This window comes from Rhinichthys klamathensis, unplaced genomic scaffold (genome assembly GCF_029890125.1).
Source record: "Rhinichthys klamathensis goyatoka isolate OS25496 unplaced genomic scaffold, OSU_Roscu_1.1 h1tg000181l_1, whole genome shotgun sequence".
Lineage (NCBI taxonomy): Eukaryota > Metazoa > Chordata > Actinopteri > Cypriniformes > Leuciscidae > Rhinichthys > Rhinichthys klamathensis.
In genome coordinates, this window is record NW_026606709.1 from 3,901,374 (window position 1) to 3,925,026 (window position 23,653).

At 36.8% G+C, this 23,653-nt stretch overlaps 1 protein-coding gene across 2 annotated transcripts in view; it reads left to right on the forward strand.

Annotated features, from left to right (window-relative positions):
- The window catches only part of si:ch211-1e14.1 (UPF0606 protein KIAA1549), a 56,586-nt gene that overhangs the window by 32,023 nt on the left and 910 nt on the right, over nt 1–23,653 (forward strand). For both annotated transcript variants that reach the window (XM_056261322.1, XM_056261324.1), the window contains exons 7-20: nt 116–305; nt 1,109–1,168; nt 1,693–1,838; nt 3,616–3,793; nt 6,338–6,522; nt 12,002–12,207; nt 14,638–14,774; nt 17,238–17,443; nt 17,630–17,859; nt 18,042–18,186; nt 19,322–19,648; nt 22,030–22,082; nt 22,683–22,834; nt 22,977–23,104. In XM_056261322.1, coding sequence (XP_056117297.1) covers nt 116–305; nt 1,109–1,168; nt 1,693–1,838; nt 3,616–3,793; nt 6,338–6,522; nt 12,002–12,207; nt 14,638–14,774; nt 17,238–17,443; nt 17,630–17,859; nt 18,042–18,186; nt 19,322–19,648; nt 22,030–22,082; nt 22,683–22,834; nt 22,977–23,104 — 2,343 coding nt within the window. The remainder of the gene's footprint in view (nt 1–115; nt 306–1,108; nt 1,169–1,692; nt 1,839–3,615; nt 3,794–6,337; nt 6,523–12,001; nt 12,208–14,637; nt 14,775–17,237; nt 17,444–17,629; nt 17,860–18,041; nt 18,187–19,321; nt 19,649–22,029; nt 22,083–22,682; nt 22,835–22,976; nt 23,105–23,653) is intronic.

The following is a 23,653-nucleotide window of genomic DNA, read 5'->3' on the forward strand; positions in this document are numbered from 1 at the left end:
GGATGTTGTTTTTCCACAGTAATTTCTAAAATCCCTTTCTGGGGAATGAGTCATTCTACTGTCTAATTGCTTTAGTTTCAGATAATTGTATCTTAGAGACTGAATTGTTTTGTAGATTTTAAACATCACACTGAGTCCTGTGGGCATGGCGGCACAACTGCAGAAGGTTCCAGTTGAGATCACCTTTGCTGTGCGTGATATGCGCGGGTATGTGCCAGGGACAGAGGTGAGCGCTCTGCTTCGACAACTTAGCATGGTCGAGTACAGCTACTATCTGGGCTTCCCTGTGCGCCAGATTGCAGAACGTGAGTCCACACACTCATTACTGTTCGATTACATAAATACACTCCCAAAACAACTTATATATATATAGTATAAATGTCATGAACACAGCTTAAAAGCTGGCCCACACTAAAATGTTTAAATCGTGAGAGACCTCAAACATGAAAAAATCATAATTTAACAGTTTTGTTCCTGTAGTGTGAGGAGTGTCACGATTTGACCAAGACAGCACACCACACACTAACAGATTCCATTCACAAACAACCAGAGTCCCGACTGTGAACACGGGAAATCTCTCGGGGTCAACGTGACTCTAGAGTAAACCAACATGGCGGACAACGGGCGAGAAGAAATGGCGATAATAGTGTTTGGACTGCTTTTTACAGAAAATTCGCTGAAAAAAAGAAAGAAAAGGGTCTGGATGTAGTCGTGTTATGCTTCCATCAACTTGCTTTCTGATTGAATATCGTACCGTTTCACATGACAATCTACAGATGCACGTTTGTCCTCGGGGTTCCCCCCACACAACAGGATTTCTGATTGTAAATATTCGACATGTTGGATATTTACGATTTGAGATCGGTGCGGGACCGATCGTTCTTTCGAGCAGGTTACATCACTCTTAAGAGACCCCTGATATGATTGTAAAGTGCTTTGGGTGTACAGTAGTACATATGAAAGCGCTATATAAATGCCTCATTCATTAACGCATCTCACACCACAGGAAAATCTGATAATATGATCTGTAGAACCATCAAGATAATCGGGACTTTACCTAGGGTTCTCTGAAATTTTTTATGTGTTTTTTTCTTCTCTTCACCATTAGCATTCCATTACCCAGAGCTAAACACAACCCAACTTCTGCGTTCTTCATGGGTTAGAACAGGTACTGGCCTGCTGATGTTAATCTTAACAAAATACACTACCGTTCAAAAGGGGGTCAGTGTTATATATATATATATATATTTCAAATAAATGTACTTTGGAACTTTCCATTCATCATAAAATCCGTTTCCACAAAAATATTGAGCAGCACAAGTTTTTTTCAACATTGATAATAATAAGAGCACCAAATCTGCATATTAGGATGATTTCTGAAGGATCTGATGCCGGAGTAATTCTGCTAAAAATTCTGCTTTACAACTACATTTTAAAACGTATTAAAATAGAAAACAGATTTTCAAACAAATTGAAATAATATATTGCATTATTACTGTTTTTACTGTATTTTTTATCAAATAAATGCAGCTTTGGTGTGCATTTGAGTCTTTTTCAAAAACAAACCAACTTTTGAACGATTGTGTAATGTTGTTACTATACAATCAAATAACCAGTCTATTTTTGAGACCAAAATGAGCAATTGCAATGCCATAATGTCATGTATTACATATTGTTTGTGTGTGTGTTCAGTGTTGTTGGGAGTATTGGACCAGCGTGTGAGTGACAAGATCTTCCATGCTACTATTGAGAGGAGACTGGCTCTGTTGCTGGGCGATGCATTAGGTACAGGGCGTCGCTTTAAGAGAGCAACTAGTGTGGGGAACAACAGTGTGCAGGTTTGTAAATCATCTGTTATGTGGCCTTATTCTATTCATGCTTTCCATGCATGAGCTCATTGGATTCATTTAGAGCTCTTCCTGTGTGCATGCCTAATGCCTCTCTGGATTCTTAATCAATCTCTGTCTTTGTGGAACATCCCCACACCTGCTCTCCCTCCACACATCATCATTCAGGGACAAGTATCCATGGCAACACCCTCCTATTCATCCTTGGCCTGCAGAGCCACTCAAAAAAACAACCATTTCACCCCTGTCGGCTGTCGGCGCGTCTTACTCCAGCTGCAGTCTCAGATAAATTATTGAACACAGCTTGCAGACAGCTAGTGTGATTCTTAAAGCATTAATTGCTTATTCTGCCTATATAGAGAAGATTTTTCTGTTTCATAGAGACCTGATTGCAGACTAGCTGACCTTATGGTTTCCAAATGACTTGTGTTGATAATGACAGTCCGTTAATGGCCGCTAATTAGCTGAAAAGTAATGGAGCTGTGTTAATGATGCTCAGTGATGTCATTTCTAATTTTAGAGAGGTTATGAATTCTGGAATATCTTGCAAGCACTCTTGCTTGAATGTAGGTTGATGATAATCTGCAAAGCTTGGATGTACTTGGATGATCTTATGACATTGTGTGGCCATCCTCTGTGCTGTTTCTGATAATGCACCCTGAGGTAGCAACACATTTAAAATGAGCTTTTAACGTCCCGGGCCAGTGAGAGTTCACTACTCAGGGCTCGTAATGTAGGTCGAGCTCAGGTGAAGCTCTCACTTTGCCACTCTCTGTTTCCACCCCAATAACCATGGAGACTAGAAACAAATTAGACTAATCTTTTAGACCCTCAGTCTCTCTGAAAGCCTTTTTGGGTTTTTGTCTAAAAGACATTTAAGTTTTAATAAGCTAATTGTAGCCTATTCAGAGTTCTGATTCCTATGTTTGCGTGTGAGGAACAGCTAGCATTTGCATATATATATATATATATATATATATATATATATATATATATATTATATAGTTAAAGTTCTGAGTTAAAGGAAAAATGTACCCAAAAATATAAATTCTGTCATCATTTACACACCCTTTTTGTTGCTTCAAAGCCAACACGTGGATATATATATATGTGAATAAAAGCCTAAATTCAATATGTTCATATAAAGCGATTGTGTCTCTTCAGATAATTTGGACAAAACCGCTCAATACATATGGATCAGTTTTACGTATCTCTTTATGAACTTTTTGAAATGTCAAAGTGGTAGTTGCGTAGACTGTCAATGGAGGGACCGAAACTCTCTTAAAAAGATCTTAATTTGTGTTTTGAAGATGAACGAAAGTCTTGCAGGTTTGTAACAATATGAGGGTGAGTAATTAATGACAGAATTTTAATTTTTGGGTGAACTAACCCTTTAAGCTTCAAAATTGCACCATAAAAGTATCATAAAGTTGGTCCATTCTAGTGTTATTTATTTATTCAGTATGAGACATTTTAGAACTTCAACTTAAATGATTCTATTCACAAAATGAGACTGAATGATTCTTTCACAAATTGGACTGATCCAAAATACACAATATAAAATAGTGGAAACGATGTTCTCCATAAACTCCTACACAAAGAGTTTTGCAATACGTTGTTGTTGTTGTCAACATTTTGGATTGAATAGTTTCAGATGCTGAATGACATGTATAAAGACATGGATATACAATGTATAAAGACATTACAGTGAATTAAATTGCATATTGAACTTTGTGTAAAGTTTTTTTTTTTTTCCAACTGTGTTCAGATTGTACAGACCACTCGTCTTGTGGGCCCTGACAACCCTCTGGAGATTATCTACTTTGTGGAAGGAGCTAACGGACAGAGGCTTCCCGCCGCAACCACAGCGAACACGCTCAACAGTCTTGACGTACAGCATGCAGCGATCATCATGGGCTACCGCATCCAGGGAATATTAGCACAGCGTGAGCATTCAGACTTTTAATACTTTCAGTAGAAAAAATCAGTGGGAGAGAAACTACATAATATAGCATTGCAATAAACTAAAAGATAATAATGGTAAAAAAAAACAATGATGAAGTGGTCATTTAAATGATGTTGATTGATGTTACATAGCAGGCAATGGTTTTTGTGGTAACATTCTTTATTTCTTCTGCTCTAAACGTCAAAGAGGAGAGTTCAGATAGCGTGACATCTCAAGAGAGCTCTGCCTTTTTATGTAACATTTATATGTGGCAGGCTTACAACTGCATCACCCACAGCATAAACACTAGATTCATTAGACTAAATTTAGTAGCTTCCTGTTGTATAACATCTTGGGTTTTAGCATAAATCTTAATAGGTCTCCAATTACAGTGAATTCAAAAACAGGACCGACCTGAATTATGGATGTTTGCCGTTTAATGGATTCAACATCATAACATTTATAAAATTTGCATTCAATATATGGCTGATTTTAATGCAAATCTGATTGGACTGAGGTTTGAGATTTTGGATATTAAATTTCTTTTACATTTAGATGATATTTGCCATCACCCAACTCTCGCTTAAATGTAATCTTAAGCAAATCTCAAAATATGCATCCATTATTAGGGCCATTCACACAGAATGCATTTTTCGATTCCGCTGCGCTCCTTTTCCATTGTTTTTCAATGTAAACATGCACTAGACGGACGTCTTTAACTGTTGCGCTCTGGTCTCGCGCCTTTGCAGCGTCTCGCGCACGACACGGCGTTCTAAAAACGCTCAAACGCTCAAGTTAAAAGAAGTTCAACTTCTTTTCAACAAAACGTGTCTCTAGAACTTGTGCCTTTATTCGTTCCATTGACCATCGTGTTATGGGTGAACCGGCCCTTATACTGTATTTTTATAATGTTAAAATTCCCAAATTCACTTGTAGCATGCAAAATGATGGCTTATCTAGTATATCAGCCAGAATTGTAGTATTGGTGCATTCCTACATAAGGGGGTATCGAGTTTTCTTTAAGTGTCTGTGCCTTTAAACCATTATTATTGTTATTTTTCAGCAATACTATTCAGATTGTTTGGTATAAACATGTCAACAGTTCTATCATCTCCACCATGATAGAAAAGAGTACTGTAGAGGACAGTTTACGTTAATTCTAATCGTGTCATTCTGTGTGGCAATGTTGTGAATGTAATCTGTACGCTTGTACTGCAATATACTGCAATATTTTTTCATAAGACGACAGCAATTTATTTTTTACTTTAAAGAAGTTAAAGGGTTAGTTCACCCAAAAATGAAAATTCTGTCAGTAATTACTCACCCTCATGTTGTTCCAACCCCGTAAGACGTTCGTTCATCTTCGGAACACGAATTAAGATATTTTTGATGAAATCTGAGAGCTGGATCACTCCTCCATAGGCTTCTTCAGGGATTGAACTTGCCGGCCTCGAAAAGTTATTAAAGACATTGTTAAAATAGTCCAAGTGACTACAGTGGCTCAATCTTAAGTTTATCAAGCGACGAGAATACTTTTTGTGCGCAAAAACAAACAAAAATAACGACTTTATTTCAACTATTCATGTCCATCTCCTTGGGCCTCGAGTCAGTTAACTAGTGTAATAGCGTAAGCTTCTGTTGTTGTACGTCACACGCATCACGCACATGACCAGCGTCGGCCAATAGTGAGCCTACGTGTGACGTAGCTCTACGGAATCACACTACGTTAACTGACTAGAGGCCCAAAGAGAAGGACATGAATAGTTGAAATAAAGTCGTTATTTTTGTTTGTTTTTGCGCACAAAAAGTATTCTCGTCGCTTGATAAACTTAAGATTGAGCCACTGTAGTCACTTTATTTTAACGATGTCTTTCATAACTTTTGGGCCGGCCAGTTCCGATCCCTTAAGAAGCCTATGGAGGAGTGATCCAGCTCTCAGATTTCATCAAAAATATCTTAATTCGTGTTCCGAAGATGAACGAAGGTCTTACGGGGTTGGAATAACATGAGGGTGAGTAAATACTGACAGAATTTTCATTTTTGGGTGAACTAACCCTTTAATACTTTTTTTTCTTTTCGGGAAGGACATTGAATTGATCAAAAGTGACCGTAAAGACATTTACAGTGTTACAGGTTTACATTTTTTAAAAGGTTTAAATTTCAAATAAATGCTGTCGTTCTAAGCTTTCTATTTATTAAAGAATCCTGAAAAAATATGAAGAAGTACAACTGTTTTCAACATTGGTAATAATAAGAAATGTTTCTCGAGCACCAAATCAGCATATCAGAATGATTTCTGAAGGATCATGTGTCACTGAAGACTGGAGTAATGATGTTAAATTCAGCTTTGCATAAATTTGAAAATGTATTCAGATAGAAAAGATATTTTAAATGGTAATAATATTTCACAATATTACTGTTTTACTGTATTTTGATCAAATAAATGCAGCCTAAACTACATTAAAAACATTTTTAAAAATCTTACCAACCCCAAACGTTTAAACAATACATACTGTCCTTCTTGTTTACCCCTGTGTATGTTCAGCTGTGGAGAAACAGGCCTCTCCTTCCTCAGACACAGAGAAGACCAACACGTGGATAATCGTAGGGGTGGTAGTTCCCGTGGTGGTGGTCGTCATTATAATAACTATCCTGTACTGGAAACTCTGCCGCACTGACAAACTGGAATTCCAGCCAGACACCATGAGCACCATCCAGCAAAGACAGAAGGTGAGAGAGAGAGACTGGAAATGCTATGTAATGATGCGATATTGAAGCACTGCTTCTCCTGACAAATCCTGACAAAACTAAGGTTCAACCGTATGTCATGCTGTCATTTTGTTTTGTTTCCTTTTCTGTCCACTAAGTCTGCTGATGTGTCAGTGACATTGCTAATAAGTATGTGGCTCCTGTGAGTCTGAGCTGCTTATCTCGTCTCTGATTTAAATGACTGTAGCCGGATACAAGCCAGCTTTGAAAGATCAGAATTGGATACATGGGGATGTGTTTTTTAGTTGGCTATCCGCTACTCTACCCATTTATGCTCACAGTTAATCTTGGCATTGGGAAGTTCGTTTAGAGAGTTCATTTCAATGATCCGATTCAGTCATTCGTTGAGTCCTAAGACAAGTGTTCCCAGAAGTCCCTGCGTCATTTTCTGTAGTGAAATAAATGTTTATCTTTTCTTTCTAATGTTTATCTCTATCTAATTTTTCCAGGTTTTTTGTATGGGTTGTGTCTAGGCATGAGCTAAACATATTTTCAAACTTAACTAATGAGTGTGTTGTCTGAATGACTAGTCAGTCTTAAGGAATCCCTGTGTATGTATGTAGGGTCCAGCAAACTGTCTTGAAACGTGTTTTGATAAGAGAGCCAAGATTTTCCACATTTGATGAATTATATACTTTTCAGATGACTAGCCGACCATCTGCTCATCCCTCGACTAGATTGTTTAAAACAAATGTGTGATAGTGTGAGCAATGTATTTATATAAATTAGACCCTTTAAGTTAATTTCATCTCATTGAATCATCTTTAAAGCACCACCGTTATGATCACATAATGCTATTGAGTGAAGCTATTGCATCACATCCCAGGCTGTTTTTGAGTGCCCTGTCCTTGCAGTCAAATGAATTCAGACATCACTAGTCATTCTAAATCTCGCTACGATATCCAGACTTGTCATGCACAAGCACACACACTTGCAGAGTCACAGCAGTAATGAAGTCTAACGCTCAGCTGGCTGTGGGGTTAATGCTCAGCAGTGATGTTCTTATCCAGAACAGCGCCCGCTGATCCTCTCATTCTCAACTCCTTGATTTAACTACACTCATCTGAGGAGCGCATAGTCATTAAACACTCCATGTGTGCCCTTACTAGCATACCTACTACCCTCATGAACTATCCCCACTCTCATTTACAATCTCACCAATGACTCTTCTTAATCCTTCTGTGCTGTTCTCTGGTTTAATCAGTTTATATTGTTAAATGGCCTGCTTCACACTTTATTCTTCATGCTTTTACTTAACTTCATGAATTTGACATAATGTACTTTGACACAAAGGAACAGTTTACCCAAAAATTTTTAATTCTGTCATCATTTGCGTACCATTAAGTCGTTTCAAACCTTTGACTGTGGAACTAAATATATTTTAAAAAAAATTAAAACAATTGTGTTTTCCATCCCAAGCATCTGTTTTGCATAAGAAAGTAATTCATGCAGGTTTGTAAATGATGACAGAATTTTAATTTTTAAGTTAGTTTACCTTTAAGTTGGCAGTTTTTTTTTTAAAAAGGTGCAGTTTATTTTTTAGTTTATTTTTTTATGTTAAAATATTTTGGTGTCACTTTATAATAAGATTAATTTAGATATTGGGTATAATGAAATAATGCATTTTATAGGTTTAATGTAGGTTCTAATACATTTTTAACATTTAACATCAATTTTTTAGAAAATCCACACTCCTGCAAATACATTGGAGCCCATTTAGAGCTTCTCTATCTCTTGTTTATCTAACACACATCCATTCATATCTTAACACTCTCCCTCTCCCATGCTTGTGCAGTCCAGCTCCTCATTACAGAAATCAATACCAGTAATCCAGAGGTCAATGACTCCTGTCAAGAGCAAAAAGCTTTTAGATAGTAGTGATGAGGAAGAAGAGGAGGAGGAAGAGGAAGGTGAAGAGGAGGAGGAAGAAGAAGAAGATGACGACGAAGAGGAAGAAAGGAGAGAGGAGAAGGTAGAGGCTGGTAGATGAGTCGTCATAGTAGACTGTAGAATATTCCTCAAGTTAGTCCTCGCACAAGAAGCACAAGATTCCTCTTCCTCTTTGCCCCTCAGCAGTCTGAGGCACCAGTGTAACCGTGTCAATGTCGTCTGTGTTTGGACCATTTTTTAGTTCTCTGTGGACTCTGTTGACTTGAGTATGTAGTCTGATTTGCAAACAAATGACTCTTTGACTCTTCAACTGGTTCTTTTAAATTAATCAACTCATTGAGTCAAAGATAAATGAATCTGTCTTAAGCGGTTCACTCCCTCACTGAATCAGTTGAAGAGGTTCTCAGTAAGCATCTGATTCTCTTATGGAATCGCAAGTCATTATCCAATTGGAAATAAATCAAGATTCTTTACTATGTAAAGGTGAATTGAATTGAATTGAATATGTTATGTGGTACAAATATGGTAGATTCTATAGAAAACATTACCGTTTAGAAGTTTGGGGTCGGTAAGATTTTTGAATATAGTCTCTTATGCTCACCAAGACTGCAATTATTTCATCAAAAATACTGTAAAAAAAAATATACATTTTGTGATATGTTATTAAAATGTAATTTTTTTCCTTTTATGGCAAAACAAATTTTTTAGCAGCCATTTCTCCAGTCTTCAGTGTTACATGTTTCTTCAGAAATCAGTCTAATATGCTGATTTAGTGCTCAAGAAACATTTCTTATGCTGAAAACGGTTGTACTGCTTACCATTTTGTGGAATTTTCTTTTTTTAAACGATACTATTTTTTCTTTGAACAGAAAGTAAAAAAAAAAGGCATTTAATTTACATAGAACATTATCAATGTCTGTACTGATCAATTTAATGCATTCTTCCTGAATAAAAGTGTTCATTTCTTTAAAAAAATGAAAAACTCTTACTGACCCTAAACTTTTGAACTGTAGTGTAGTTAATGATCAATTGTTTGCTGACTCCTCAAGTACGAAGAATCGTTAGATTTCTTATGATTCCCCTAGCCATGTTTATTAGTACCATCAAAAATAGTGTTTGTGAGAATGTAGTAGATGGACATGTTGGTTAGCTGTTGGAATTTGACTTGATGGGAACAGAAGCAACTTCTTATCACCCTTATCCAAATCAGAAACCTGTAATACCTGCCAGAAGCTTAAAGAAAAAAGAGAGTATTGAGGAAGAGGAGGAGGAAGAAGAAGAGGAGAAAGAAATGGCCAAAGAAGAACCCAAGAAAGCTGTAAAGAAACCATTGCCGTATAGAATGAGGAAGCCGGAGGTATCAGAACTGTAGTGTCCGAAAGTAGTGTTGTGATGTAGAGATGTATTTCCTAGAATGCAGCAGTTAGTCCTAGTTTTTCCAATTGCTGATAATCTCCCTTTATGGCACTGATAACCAGCAATTGGAGAAAAAAAAACAATGTATTCTCAACAACAGATGTATGTATTTGAATGTGTCAATAATAATGTCTGTTTCCGGCCTTTTGGTCTAAGCCTGTGCAGCTTCGACAATATATTGTGGCCTAGATTTGGTTACAGCAGAAGTACAGGCCAACAGAAACGAGATAAGAGCTTTCTTTGTCACAAACAGAATTTGTCTAAACAGCCTCATTTGCATTTGAAAGGGAATGTGATAGGAAACCGAGAAATAGATGTACTCCCAGAAGATAAGCATATTTCAGTCCGTCTCTATTGTGCAGCAATGCTCACTGCACGACTCAAAGCTCAGCTTATGCATTTTTCATAAATCTCTGTGTTTTCTGGCAATATATGAAACCGAGAATTTGATTTGACCCACCCTGACCCTTTGCACAGTTTGTTTGATCTGGAAAGTCATAAAACAAACAACAGTGATTCATCAGCTTTAAAGAAACAGTTCACCCAAAAAAAAAAGAAAAACCTGTCATCTTTGTGTCAATATTCTTTCTGTTTTTCTTTAAACACAAAAGAAGATATTTTTCACCATGTCCAGGCTTTTTTCCCCCATACAATAAAAGTAAAAGTATATCATAAAAGTGGTCTATATAATTCGTCATATGAAGTCATACTATATGTGATGATCAGAGAGAAACTGCTCTTGTCTGTTTACTGTTGCGACTAGACACAGACCGTTTTTGCAAACAACTCAAATCCCAATCCGACATCATTACTTTTGTCATGAATGCTCCAAGAATAGCTATGTAAAGATATTCAATGAATAACAAATTTTCAGTCTATTTTTTCACACAGGTATCATCTGGTTTCAGAAGACTTAGAATATAGTGTGTGATAGGACTGGGATGAAAATGTTCAGATCTTAGTCTGATTTTCTTTGTTATTGTTTTTCTTATCTTTTTCGTATTTATTCTTTTTTCATAGGATATAAAAATTGGTAAGTGATCGCTGATATCATTAACCAGCAATCCACTTGATATATTAGAATTCTGAATATTTGTGAATATTTTATCGATTAAGGTAGGGCAGTGTGCAGTAATCCTTGTAATTGTTGGATATAAAGAAAGACTGTACAGTACATAGTGTCTAAGAATTTTCCAGTGGGTCTAAAACAAAAATTCACCTTTGGTTTTCTACAAAATAGAAAGTTTGAAACAACTTAGTTCACCCAAAAATGAAAATTCTGTCATTTACTCACTCAGGTTGTTCCAAACCTGTATGAGTTTCTTTCTTGTGTTGAATGCAAAAGAAGATAATTTGAACAATGTTGATAACCAAACAGTTGACGGTGCCAAGCATACTATGGCAGTCAATGGCTACCGTCAACTGTTTGGCTACCAATATTCTTCAAAATATCTTCTTTTGTGTTAAACAGATGAAAGAAACTCGTACAGATTTAGAACAATTTGATGGTGAGTAAATGATGACTTATTTTTGGGTGAACTATCACTTTAAAAGTGGGTAAACAATGACAGAATTTTTCGTTTTGGGTGATGTTTCTCTTTAAAAAATCGAAATCTTTCTTTTGAATATCTCATTCTTTAAAACTTCACTGCTTTTCTTGCGGCTGCTGGTCTCTGAAAGAGCCAGTGTGAATGTGCTTTCTCTGCTGTTGTGTTTGTTCAGTTCATTTAATCTTTCACGGCGCAGCAGACAGACAGGCCATTATAGCTCGTCTAGCTGGTCTGGCCCGCAGTCAGTCTGCTGACCTCTAATCAAGTTCATCCATTTTGAAAGCTCACGCTTCTCATGGTCTCTTACAGAGTCAATTACTGTCCTCTTGCTCAATTTATTCCTATGATACTGGCAATCTGAGGATTATGGAAATTCACATTCTCTCTATATGCCCTGTGTACATGCCCACGTTGACATCTCTTAAGACGCCTAGACCGAAAACCCTGGCCTGAATCTGTCTTTTGTTTGTGAGCAGCGTGTCGTCCCTCACTCCCCTTTGCAATACCTCCATTTTCTTTACTCTGCAAATAATTTTGATTCTCCAAATTAACATTTTTCCTCTCTCTGGGGTGGTGGTCTTTAGCTGCAGGCACCCAGCGTGAAGGGTTTTGACTTTGCCAAGCTGCACATGGGCCAGCACAGTAAGGATGATCTCATGGTCATCCAGGACCCGTTGCCGCTTCCTGTATCCGCTAAGGAGCAAAGCCCAGCTGAGAATGCAGAGGTGCCCACACCAAAGTCCAAAGCCTCCACCAAAGCTTCTCGTAATGGCCAGCGGCGCAGGGGCCAGTAAGTCTACTTCTAGTAAATGTTTCTTTGATATTCAGGATCAAACATGTTCCACATAATTCAGTTTTTGCTAACACTTTGCAATAAGGTTCCATTTATTAACATTAGTTTATTACATTTGTTAAAATGAACAATACATCTACAGCATTTATTGATCTTAATGTTAATTTAGATTAATTTACTAATGCATTTAAAAAAAATTGTCAATCCACTATGAACTAACATAAAAAAAACAATGAACAATTGTGTTTCATAAACTTCAATATGTTCGGTAACAGTTTACATTTAAGGTTTCATTTGTGAACATTAGTGAACAAACAATGAACAATACTTCTACAGCAATTGTTAATTTGAGTTAATGTTGGTTAATATCATCATTTGCATCTGTTAACATTTGTTCATGGACTGTAAACTAACATGAGCAATAAAAATTGTATTAACTAAAGCGAGTAAAAAAAAAAAAATCCTTTTCTTTCTCTCTCTCTGGAGAAGTCGCATGGAAATCGTTGATGCTCGTATGGTCGCGGCTCGCATTGTGTGAGTAATTGCAAGCCGAGCCGAGTAGGTTAGGAGCACTTCCCGACCTCCCGTTAATTTTTAAACGTGTAAAAAATTCTGGGAGTCGGCCCGATTTTGACCAGTGCATAGGTTGTTCCCTATTGTCAAATCATACACAATACACAAACACGTCACACAGGCTAAATCTGTGATTATAATTATAGTCCAGTGGCTGCATTTTGCTGCATGAACCTCATGTTAAAATAACTTGTTAATTTATTTAAAGGCAGTAATCTAGCTAGTGAGTCGACTGCTGATCAATAGAAAGCTTTTTAAAAGGATTACATCTCACACTCTAATCAATAGAAGGGTCTTAGGGGTGAAATTACCACGGATCTCATGTCTTGCAAACATTTAAAAGTGCCTGAAACCATGTTACAAGTAAACTGAAGTAATGTAATTCTGATATATTCTTTACTGTGTTGGCTGAAATGGAATAACACATATTTTTGGACTATACTTAAATATAGATCAATAAAATTAAATAAACACACATATACTAAACGGTCCAAGTTAAAATGACTAGTCAAAGACAAATACATTCCTAATAATTAAGACAGTCAGTAGGTCAAATAGTTCTTGACTAAAAGGGTAGGGAATAGGTAATAGATTCAATGACTAAGTCATGAACTTTTGGTTGGTCACATTAGATCTGAAAGTGCTCTTTGAAAGCATGACAGGATTAGGTCATCATCCTCTTGCTTTTTCCCTGGAGACACATGCCTCATCAAAACTGGATGAGGGATAAATATTGTTGTCCGTCAAGATGAGGATGTCATGGTTCTGAGGAGATGTTGTGATGAATTAGATCCAAGGCTCATGTGTACATTTAAAGCTGCAGTCCGTAGCTTTTTTTGGGTTAAAAATTATCCAAAATACATAACCAGCCAGTGTTCAAAACTATCTGCTTGCCTTAGCTCGATTCAAAACGGTAAGCTTGTAATAATGTTTTTAATTCCAGTGGTACTGGTGGATTTCTGCGGGAGATTCGAGCATGTCTTTGCGTCATTACGTCACATCTGTACACATAAAGGAGTCTCGGCTAGTATAAGCTATATTGCGTGTGAGGATGCTGGAGGTGGAGATTTATAGCCTTTTCTCACAGCACTTGATATAATTAAACTTATCAATTTGATGGCGGATCCAGAAAGGTTAAAACGACAATCACCAGTGACAACTGGAGATTCACCCGCTGTAAAATGCAAAAGACTTCATTCGGTCTTCGGAGTGAAAAAAGAGACTGCAACCGGACCCATGCGAAAACAAGGATACAAATCGGAAGGACAAAATGTAGTCACGTAATGCTGACGTTGTTAACATTACCAATTTGTGAACAAAGTATAATTTGCACGGTTTTATGTGATATGATAAGCGATTATTAGATTTAATCAGCGCGATTTACTGCAATGTCAGTACCAGAACAAAAGTGGATGTCTCTTACTTTCCGGAATTTTCCGGTGAAACTTCTTATGTTGGTCATACTTCCAAAAAGAATAATCTGTGATTGTGAAGGCCAGTATCCACACCGGCGCGGTGACTGACAGCCTCACAGTCTCCTCAAACATTGTGTTCATCCGCGCTGTGCCGTGTCGAGGGTGTTGAAGTACAACTCACGTAAAGTTGATAATTCCGCGAATGACTGCAATTGCATATTTCGAACAGAGATGGCGACAAAGAGTAAAAACTGCAGACTGCAGCTTTAAAAGTGGGATACATGGATGAATTTGTAATTATTTAAATTGTAGCTTTCACGTTGTTTTCCCACGTTGTTTTTAAAATGTCCTCAAAAGACACTTTTTTGGCATAAATTGTATGGCATGTTTTCATACCATGGTTTAGAATGAAAAGGTTTTCCTTGTATCTTTTGCTTAGGATTTCTCCATCAGAGGGCGACTCTATAGACAGTGATCCACCCAGCGAGAGAGGATCACCTGAGGACGGCACGAGACCTGCTGGTCTGCCTGCCGATCCAAAGCAACCACGTAAAGCAGCTGTTAATGGATTAAACGGTACGTTTCTGTATATTTTAACTGGCAATACAATCATGTATCATACATGTATTGCAGTTCTTTTTCTCATTTAAATTGTGATCCAATTGTGATTTGACAAAGTATTGAATCCTGACATGTATCGTAATATGCCTGATATCATGTTAATTTAAAAAAAATGCATAAATTAACTTTTAATAAGTAAAATAATAAAATAATTTACATGATGCGTTTAATGGTTTATATTGTGATAGTTCATGTTGTCCTTTTGATTGTTGCCTTTGTTCTACGCACCTGTCAAGTACTTGCAGGTGTGCTAGGTTAATTGTTCATTGATTGAATAAGTTCAAAAATAAAAATATATCTTCAAACAGATAGACTTAAGATTTAAAACTCTTCTTAAATATGTCTTTAAGAATTTTGAGAGAAATGAAATTCATATAAAAAAATATATATAGTTAAATGTAACCATAAAGCAGTGTTGTTATTGTCAACTTAAACTATTTAAAAAATTGTGAAAACTGAATATACAAAATAAAAGCTAATTCAAAATATTAATAATACAATAATATTAATAAATACAATAATAGTATATACATAATACTGAAATAACACGGCAGTTCAGTAAATCCTTTTTAAATGTTACTTTTAAATTTAATAGAAAAAACATAATCGATGTATTAATTTCACATGTAATTGGACAGTTTACATGTAAACATGGGCAACCAATGATGTTTTGACTAAATATTAAACACGCCCCTTTGATGCATGTTGGCTGCTAGCAAAGGCAAAAGATTCCTTTGTTTTATTAAATGGCAGTCCTAGGCCTCCATAATGGCCAGTGGAAGAAGAACATGTGACGTAAGATTTACAGAGAGGAGAAAGTAATAAAACCTGCTGGGTCTTTCAGCTGAAGATTTGTGGCTCTTCCTCTTGATTTCCTCTCTAGTCAGCCCAGACTCATTCATCCTGCCTCCTTTGTGAAGAATGACTAACCCTCATCTTTACTCTTCACTGCTTGGATTTTTTTTCTTTCACTTTCTTGCTCTCTTTCTCTCTCTCTGTGTGCGTTCCTCTCTTGTCAAACAGTGCCTGTGGCGATAACCCTCTCTCAGCACTCATTTCTGCTTTACCAGACTAAATAGGCTACAGTCTGACTAGCCAAGAAATGACATGGAATTCAGTCTTAGCACCTCGCATTCTCTCTTTCTCTGTCTGATTGCCATTCCCTTTTAACGCCCTTCCCTTTTGAAAATCCCTTTCATCCTCCTCTTCTCATAATTGTGTTCCAGTGATATTTTCCAAGATAAAATACTGTCTTATCAAGCATTCCTCTCAAACATGTTTTTACATACAACTCATGCTATATTTGATCTCAATTAAATGATCTCCATTACTTCTTGCCATCATTTAACTTTTCTCTTGTTCTTTTACGCTCCCTCCATCCATTCATTCATCTGTTACTGGCTCACAGGGAAGAATAGAATTGGTAAGAGCGGTGCTGTTATGTACCATAGTGTTAGATCTTCTAATTAATGTTCATAGTTTTTGTGAATTCCCCCCCAAAACGATGGATCATCCTCTAGCCTTGAGGTCTTTCACATTTCATTTGAAATAAGAGCCAGGGAGACGCTGCCCCCATCTGGTGTGAAACGATACTCGAGAGAGGAGATTCAGACGAACAACTTGCTTTCTTTGTCAGTTGTCAGACCTTATGAGGCTAGCTTTGTTTTGATAGTGTGGAACGCATTAGATATATTTATGATTTGTTAAATATAAGTGTGCGTATAATATACAGTGGCCTCAAAAAGTATACGGACACGTCAGCAACCGTGGCGTGTATGAATTTCATTACATTATATATAAAAAATCTAATCTGTGATGATTGATTGATGATAAAGCATTTATTATAAGGAAAAGTAGCATAAACAGTTTTTAAGCCAAATATTTCAGAATAAATAGTGTTTTAATATAAAAGCAGCATTTATTGTAGATGCCAACTTTTCTGCCATATTCTTTTTCTGTATCATGAAATGAATACTTTATCATGATTTACAATTAGGTTTGGGCCATTATATACACAGCAACTTAACAAATGACATCTAAAAACCATAGAAATAGAATCAGATATCACTGGTGACTTGGCACCCAGTTTACATATCTTTTTAATAACTGATACTTAATATTATTCAAAAGTTTGGGGTTGATAAGATTTCTTTAGTGTTTTTGAAATAAGTCTCTTATTCTCATCAAACATGTTTATCTGGTTAAAAATGCTGTAAAACAGTACATTACTATTTAAAATAACCGTTTAACACAGTCTTCAGTGTCACATGATCCTTCAGAAATCATTCTATTATGCTGATTTGGTGCTCATTTACAAGAAGCATTTCTTATTATTATCAGTGTTGAAAACAGTAATATTATATTCATTTTATATTGCACCTGTGAAGTTTTGGCACCCTCTTTTATTTGTCCTTATAGGTCCACCCCCAACGAATGGCATGGATGAGCCATTATCTTCAGCTTCCATTTTTGAGCATGTGGACCGATTGTCCCGCCCAATTGACGGCCCTAAACGCCTCCATAATAAAATCCAGCTCATCGCCATGCAGCCGATGCCAGCGCTGCCCCTGCCCAGCCCAACCGCCAATGACAGAGCTGCAGAGAACACCAAGCTGAATAAAGAGGTATCCTTCACCCGCCATACATCTAATTCACATTTATTTCACAAGGCTTTTCCTTAGGGGCCCATTTCAAACTTCAAGGTCTCTACGGTTATGAATTTGATTCACAGCGTCCAAAAGCCTCATTAGCAATAATCAATATGTGCTTCTCATTGACTCTAAGGTCATTGACTGTTCCTTCTTCTCCAGATCCAGGTAGCTTTACGGCACAAGTCTGAGATCGAGCACCATCGCAATAAGATCCGCCTGAGGGCCAAAAGGAAAGGCCATTACGACTTCCCTGCTATGGATGATCTCATTGATGGTCTTGGCGACCCCAAAGAGCAGGACCGAATTTACCTGAAGGCCCAGATGCAGATTGACAAGATACTCGATCCAGATATTCCCATGCCCTCTCTGTACACCGAGCCCAAGAAAGGGTAAAAAGATCTGCAACTGACAATGAAACTAATCCTGAACACAGAATTAAGCCCTGTTCTCACCAAATCTGAATTTTCTGGACTTTTGCAACAACAAGAAAATCACTTTCCACATAACTTGATTATTTAAAGGCCAAATGCTCACTCAAGAGTGTGTGTGTTTGTTTGTGTATGTTTTGCAGCAACCGAGGGAAGCGTTCTCCTAAACAGAGAAGGAAACAGCAGATGAACGGTGATCTGACAGATGCTGACCGAGATAGACTCATAACGACTGACAGCGATGGGACATACAGGAAATACCCTGGAGTCAATAACATAGCATATGTGGTCAGTCTGATGATGAGATCTGTACTTTTTCTCTCGCTCTCTACGCTGTACTTCTGCATGTAACTGTGTAATCAACTCCATACGGTTTCTTTCCTGTTTTCCCCATGTATTTGTTATTCAAAACATCTCTAATCAGTTCCATGTTGTGAATTAGCAGGTGCTAAACTTCACTGCTTCTGAAAAAAATAGTTTTAGGATTAATATAATAATAGTATAGTTTTTGGAGTAATATAATCTTACTTGAGGTTTACATAAATTTCCTTAAAAAGTAGATGGTACTATTGAAAATATTCAAATATAAGCTGTGTTTATATATACACACCTTCATATCTAGTATAAAAGTGACAGTAGGGCTGCACGATATTGGAAAAACTGACTTTGCGATATTTATTTTTCTGCATTTTTATGTTTCAAAAGATAACTTGAATAGTTCTATTTGGAAAGAATTAATCATTCTAGAATGGCGAGGTGGTTTGAGTGCATCCGCGTAGAAAATAATAAACAAATTACAAACATAGATAAATACAGATGGAGCAAAGATAGAAATTAAAATAAACTTTGTTTTTCAAGTAAGTCTAACAGTGTTCGGGTATAGAAACTCTCATAACAGAAAATAACATCGGAAACATTGGAAAATAACATTGCATAGTCTTATCTGTATAAATGAAATATAATTATTTGTTAAAGTGATTTCTTTGTCATTCGTTTTAATCAATCAACAAAAGACAGAGTGACAGCCCTGAGTGACTGTAAAGACATTTACAATGTCTATATTTCTATTTCAAAGAAATGCTGTTGCTTTTGAACTTTTTGTTCATCAAAGAATCCTAAAAAATGTATCAATGTTTTCACTGAAATTAAGCAGCACAACTGTTTTCAACATTGATAATAATCACCAATCAGAATATTAGAATGATTTCTGATGGATCATGTCACTGAAGACTGGAGTAATGATGCTGACATTTTAGCTTTGCCATCACAGTAATACATTACATTTTAAATATATTAAAATAAAAAATAGTTGTTTTAAATTTTAATATTTCACTATATTTACACTATATTTAAATAAATGCAATATTTATATTTAGTTGCAATGTTGAAAGTTAATCATCTTTCATTTGCTTTTATTTCGCAGTCGGACCCAGACCAGGGGCCCGAGCATCATAGCCCCTCCCCGACGGATGACGTGTTCCATGGTCCCGTTTCTCCTCCTCCTGGTCACCCTCCTCCTCCACCCCCCTATCTGCCGCCTCAGCCGTCTATAGAGGAGGCCCGGCAGCAAATGCACTCTCTACTGGACGATGCCTTCGCCCTCGTGTCTCCTTCGTCTCAGGGCAGCACAGCTGGCATCACTCTGCCTGGGGTCGGTCTCAGCCCCGGACCCCCGCCTCCTTTGAGCCCGCCATCCCGTGGTCCTCGGCCCTGGGGCCCAGGATACCTGCCTTTGAATCCCTACACAGGGGTAAGAACAATCCATAGTGAATTAGTAATGAATACCATTTGTAGCCTTAGTTAAAAAAAAAAAAAAAAATGTAAACAACATGCTGTGTCCTAAAAATATTTGGTTTAATGGTTAACCTGGCCCTAGCCAGATGAATTTCGCTCCGCCTAGCTTCACTCATCCATCTGGAACCGATCCATTGAAATGGCGTTTCAGAAGGCTGGGCCTTATCAAAAATTCTTGCATATGATTGGATAAGCCACTTGTCTGTCATCTTTATCGACGTGCTATTTCAACCACTCACACCGAAGCCAACCCGTGAAAAAAAAAGCCTTAAGAGCCGTTCTCTGATGTTCTTTTAATGAAACAATATTAGGTAGATTGGACAACACGGATGAAATAGCAGCATCAATGTTAACGCTTGTTTCCTCGATGCGAGCCGCCATTGTTGTCTGAATCAAAACAGTCTCACGGTCGCTTCTCCACTACGTCACATCTATGAAACTCCCGCCCTGCGTCCTGATTGGCTAAACCATAAAGTTGGTTGGAGAAATCACTCTCAATGGAAGAGGTTCCAGATGGATGTGAGTGAAGCTAGGCGGAGCGAAATTCATCTGGCTAGGGCCAGGTTAGAACATGGTTCCTACAGTAATGGAATAATTCACCAAAATTTAAAAACGATTATTTTCGGGCCTGGAGAATTGAGGAAAAACGATCTATTAGTTAGTTATCTTAAAAATATATATATATGCTCAAGAATATTTCATGGTCTACAAATCAATTTAAATTATTTTCAAAATTCACTTTTGACCTTACTTTTAACTCTATAAACAAACATAACGAGTCGGAAGGCTTTATTTATCAAACATCTCTGTGTTGCATCAGTCTGTGGAGGATCAGATCCGTGCACTAATCAGTTAAGGACACCCCCATCTGTCAACCGTAAATATACCCTTGACTTTAGATGTCAGGTCAAACTGACCTTGGAACAGCCTCTCTGATTTCAGCCCTACACGAACCTGGAACCAGCAGATCACAGATCTTTATTATTATTATTAATCGTCCTGCTATGAAATCATGAATGAAACCTCAAATTGTGCGGCTTGTTGAGGAGAGGTGTTATTACTTTTCTTAGCGCTTGGACGTGGGATTTTCCAGTCTTTTTTGAACACATCCTGTTCAAAGAGAAACCCCTAGATGATCCACATTCATGTGATGATGATGAAAGCTGATGTGTTACTGTTCCCTTTGTACAATCCAATACTTATATGATTTCCCCTTGTCTAAAGCTGCGGTCACGCTACACTTTATGCTCCATTTGATTTCCATCCAGAACAGAGACGCAAGCATATGTGTCAAAGTTTTGTCTTCGTTTTATTGAACTATGACTTGAATTTGAATTTGTTTGCATCTAGATTAAAAATAAAACACTAAATACAATAATTAAGATATTAGTCAAATTAAATAATTAAAATAAATAAATTGTGTAATTGTACATCACAATATTATAATGTAGATTTATGAATAGTGACTTTGCTTAATTGAATTACATTTAACAGTCATATTACGTTTTTAGTATGGTTAAAGATCAACTTGAAGTGAGCATAGGAGGGTGGCAAAGGTAATCTAAAAAATGATCTAAAAATACAGGAAATAAGCATGTAAAAAAAGGACATTTATAAATGAACATCAAAACATCAACATTTGAGCACCCACATTTACATTTAAGCATGTATAAATCCATGTTTTCTTCTTTATTGTGACACATTTAAAACTTGTGTCTGCTTCATAAGACCAGAGGTGCAATGACTAAAGGATTTCTGGTTACAGTGGTTTGTTTCAATCAGTTAATTTCTTGATTTCATTATGAATATGTTTTGATGTGTGATAAACCGTACTAGAGCAATAATTTGATGCTCTGGAATCACATCAGAGGAACACCGACTTGGGGTTTTCCACAGATCAGGAATAAACATCCCAGAATGGAAGCCTCATCTGTCAACACTGTGTCTTGAATGAAGTATTTCTGTTAGATTGAGGCCTTTGAGTGGAAGGGAAAGAGGGGATTGCAAAGGCCAACTGAGGCAAAATATGAACCGACTAATAACTCAAATGTTTATTTAAGAGTCAAGATGGAACAGGGAATGGTGCGCTGTCCTTAAAATGGCATTCCCAGCTCAACTATTTAAAAGCTTTTCTGTTTTCTGGGTCACAGGGTTTATTTAGGCTGATAGACAGAAACACCAGTTTGGGTGGAACATACAGCTACTAATGTGTTTTAGACTTAGCAATGTATTAAATTAAACCTTTTATGCATTAAATCATTAAGTGCAATGGATGTGCCAAGAATCATCAATCTGTTATAAGCTCAACGACTGCGTGTTTGTGTGTATTTCTTTCAGAGATATGCTGAATTAGGTCTGCCTCCTTCCAGTGTGCAAGGTTTACTACATAGGTGAGTATATTAGGGATATGGATTTTTTTATTTCAGAGCATGGTGGCCGATTGCCGACATTAAGATGATACGCTATATATGATATCACACTATTTAATTGAAAGATAGTAAATAACACATGCACAACAATTGTAGAAATACAAATTATATTTATTTGACATATTTACTAAATTAGAAATAATTGGAAAATAAATCATTATGCAACAAATTTATTTAAGTTTGATTAAAAGGGGGGGGGTACTCAATAATCTTGTACAGTATGTCTGTGTGCACTGGCAATCATATTTTCTCAAATAAATACTGGGTAGCACTACTTTTACATCGTTCTCAGCACAGCACTGTCAAAATAAAAGTCCACTTCCGATGCTTAACTTAATCCGATAATTTTAAAAAATGCCAAATATCAAGACAATATATCAGCCATGGCGATATATGGCGAACTACTAGAGTTTTATTGAGGTCATGAAGGTTTGTGTGTTATTCTGGAACTGTGAGCAAATCCCATTTCAGCCGTCGGTTAATGGGAAAGATCAAGTCACTTTTTGTTAGTGCAGTGTGATTTGTTAATAGCTGGGGTCTGAAGTCTTCCTATCTCTACAGACAGGGATTGGGGCCCGGCTACATCCCTTCAGGAGAAGCCCTTCCTGTTGAACAGCTACAGCCGGAGTCGCTTTACACTGGTCGAGGTGGACTCGCGCTTACAGATGATCTGCCCTCCTCCGCCAGGCCACGACCTGTAGGTGGCACTACAGGTATGAGTTTAAAGGTTTAACTAGGAAAAAAATGTGCTGATATGAAATGTTTGAAAGAAAAGAGTGATGGATGCATGGATAAAGACAAATGACGCAATATAAAGTATACTGTAGGTTACATACATGTCTGTTCTGTTCACAGGTGCCCAGCTACATCATTTAACCCACGCTGGTCTGACGGGTCGTGTAGGGGACTGCCGGCAGCCTGGTGGGTTAAACTGGAGCCCGTATCATGAGGACGACAGCAAATTCGCTAACAACAGAGAGCCTGTAAGTTTAAATACTTTCTTTCTTAATTAAAAAAGGGACAAATAACATATTGAAGTCTTTAAAGTCAATTTGTATGGACATTACCATAGATAGATAGATGGATAGATAGATAATATTATAGTATGCATTTATTAATGTTTTGAATTAAACTAATATGTAAATGAAAACTAAAAATATAAGTTACATTTTAGTCATTTTGTTATTTTCTTTTGTAATTTTTCTCTTTTTTTTTTTTTTTTTTTTTTTGTAAGTCAACGTAGTAAACTTATTTTATTTCAGTTTCAGGCAACATTTCTAATTTAAGTTTAGGCTTTTCATCTAATATTTATATTTTATTTCAGCTTTATTGCAGTTAACACCATTTTTTTAAAATAGTTTGTTAAAAAATAGCAACACTGAGCTGAAACCCTTTGACCTGAAAGATTGATTGACCCCTTATATTTTAATAACTGAACAACATATTTGCTGTTCTCTAATATGAGCTGTTCTCTAATGTCAGTTAATGGTCACGTGACATGCAGGTAAACAAATAAAAAATTTCATCTTTTT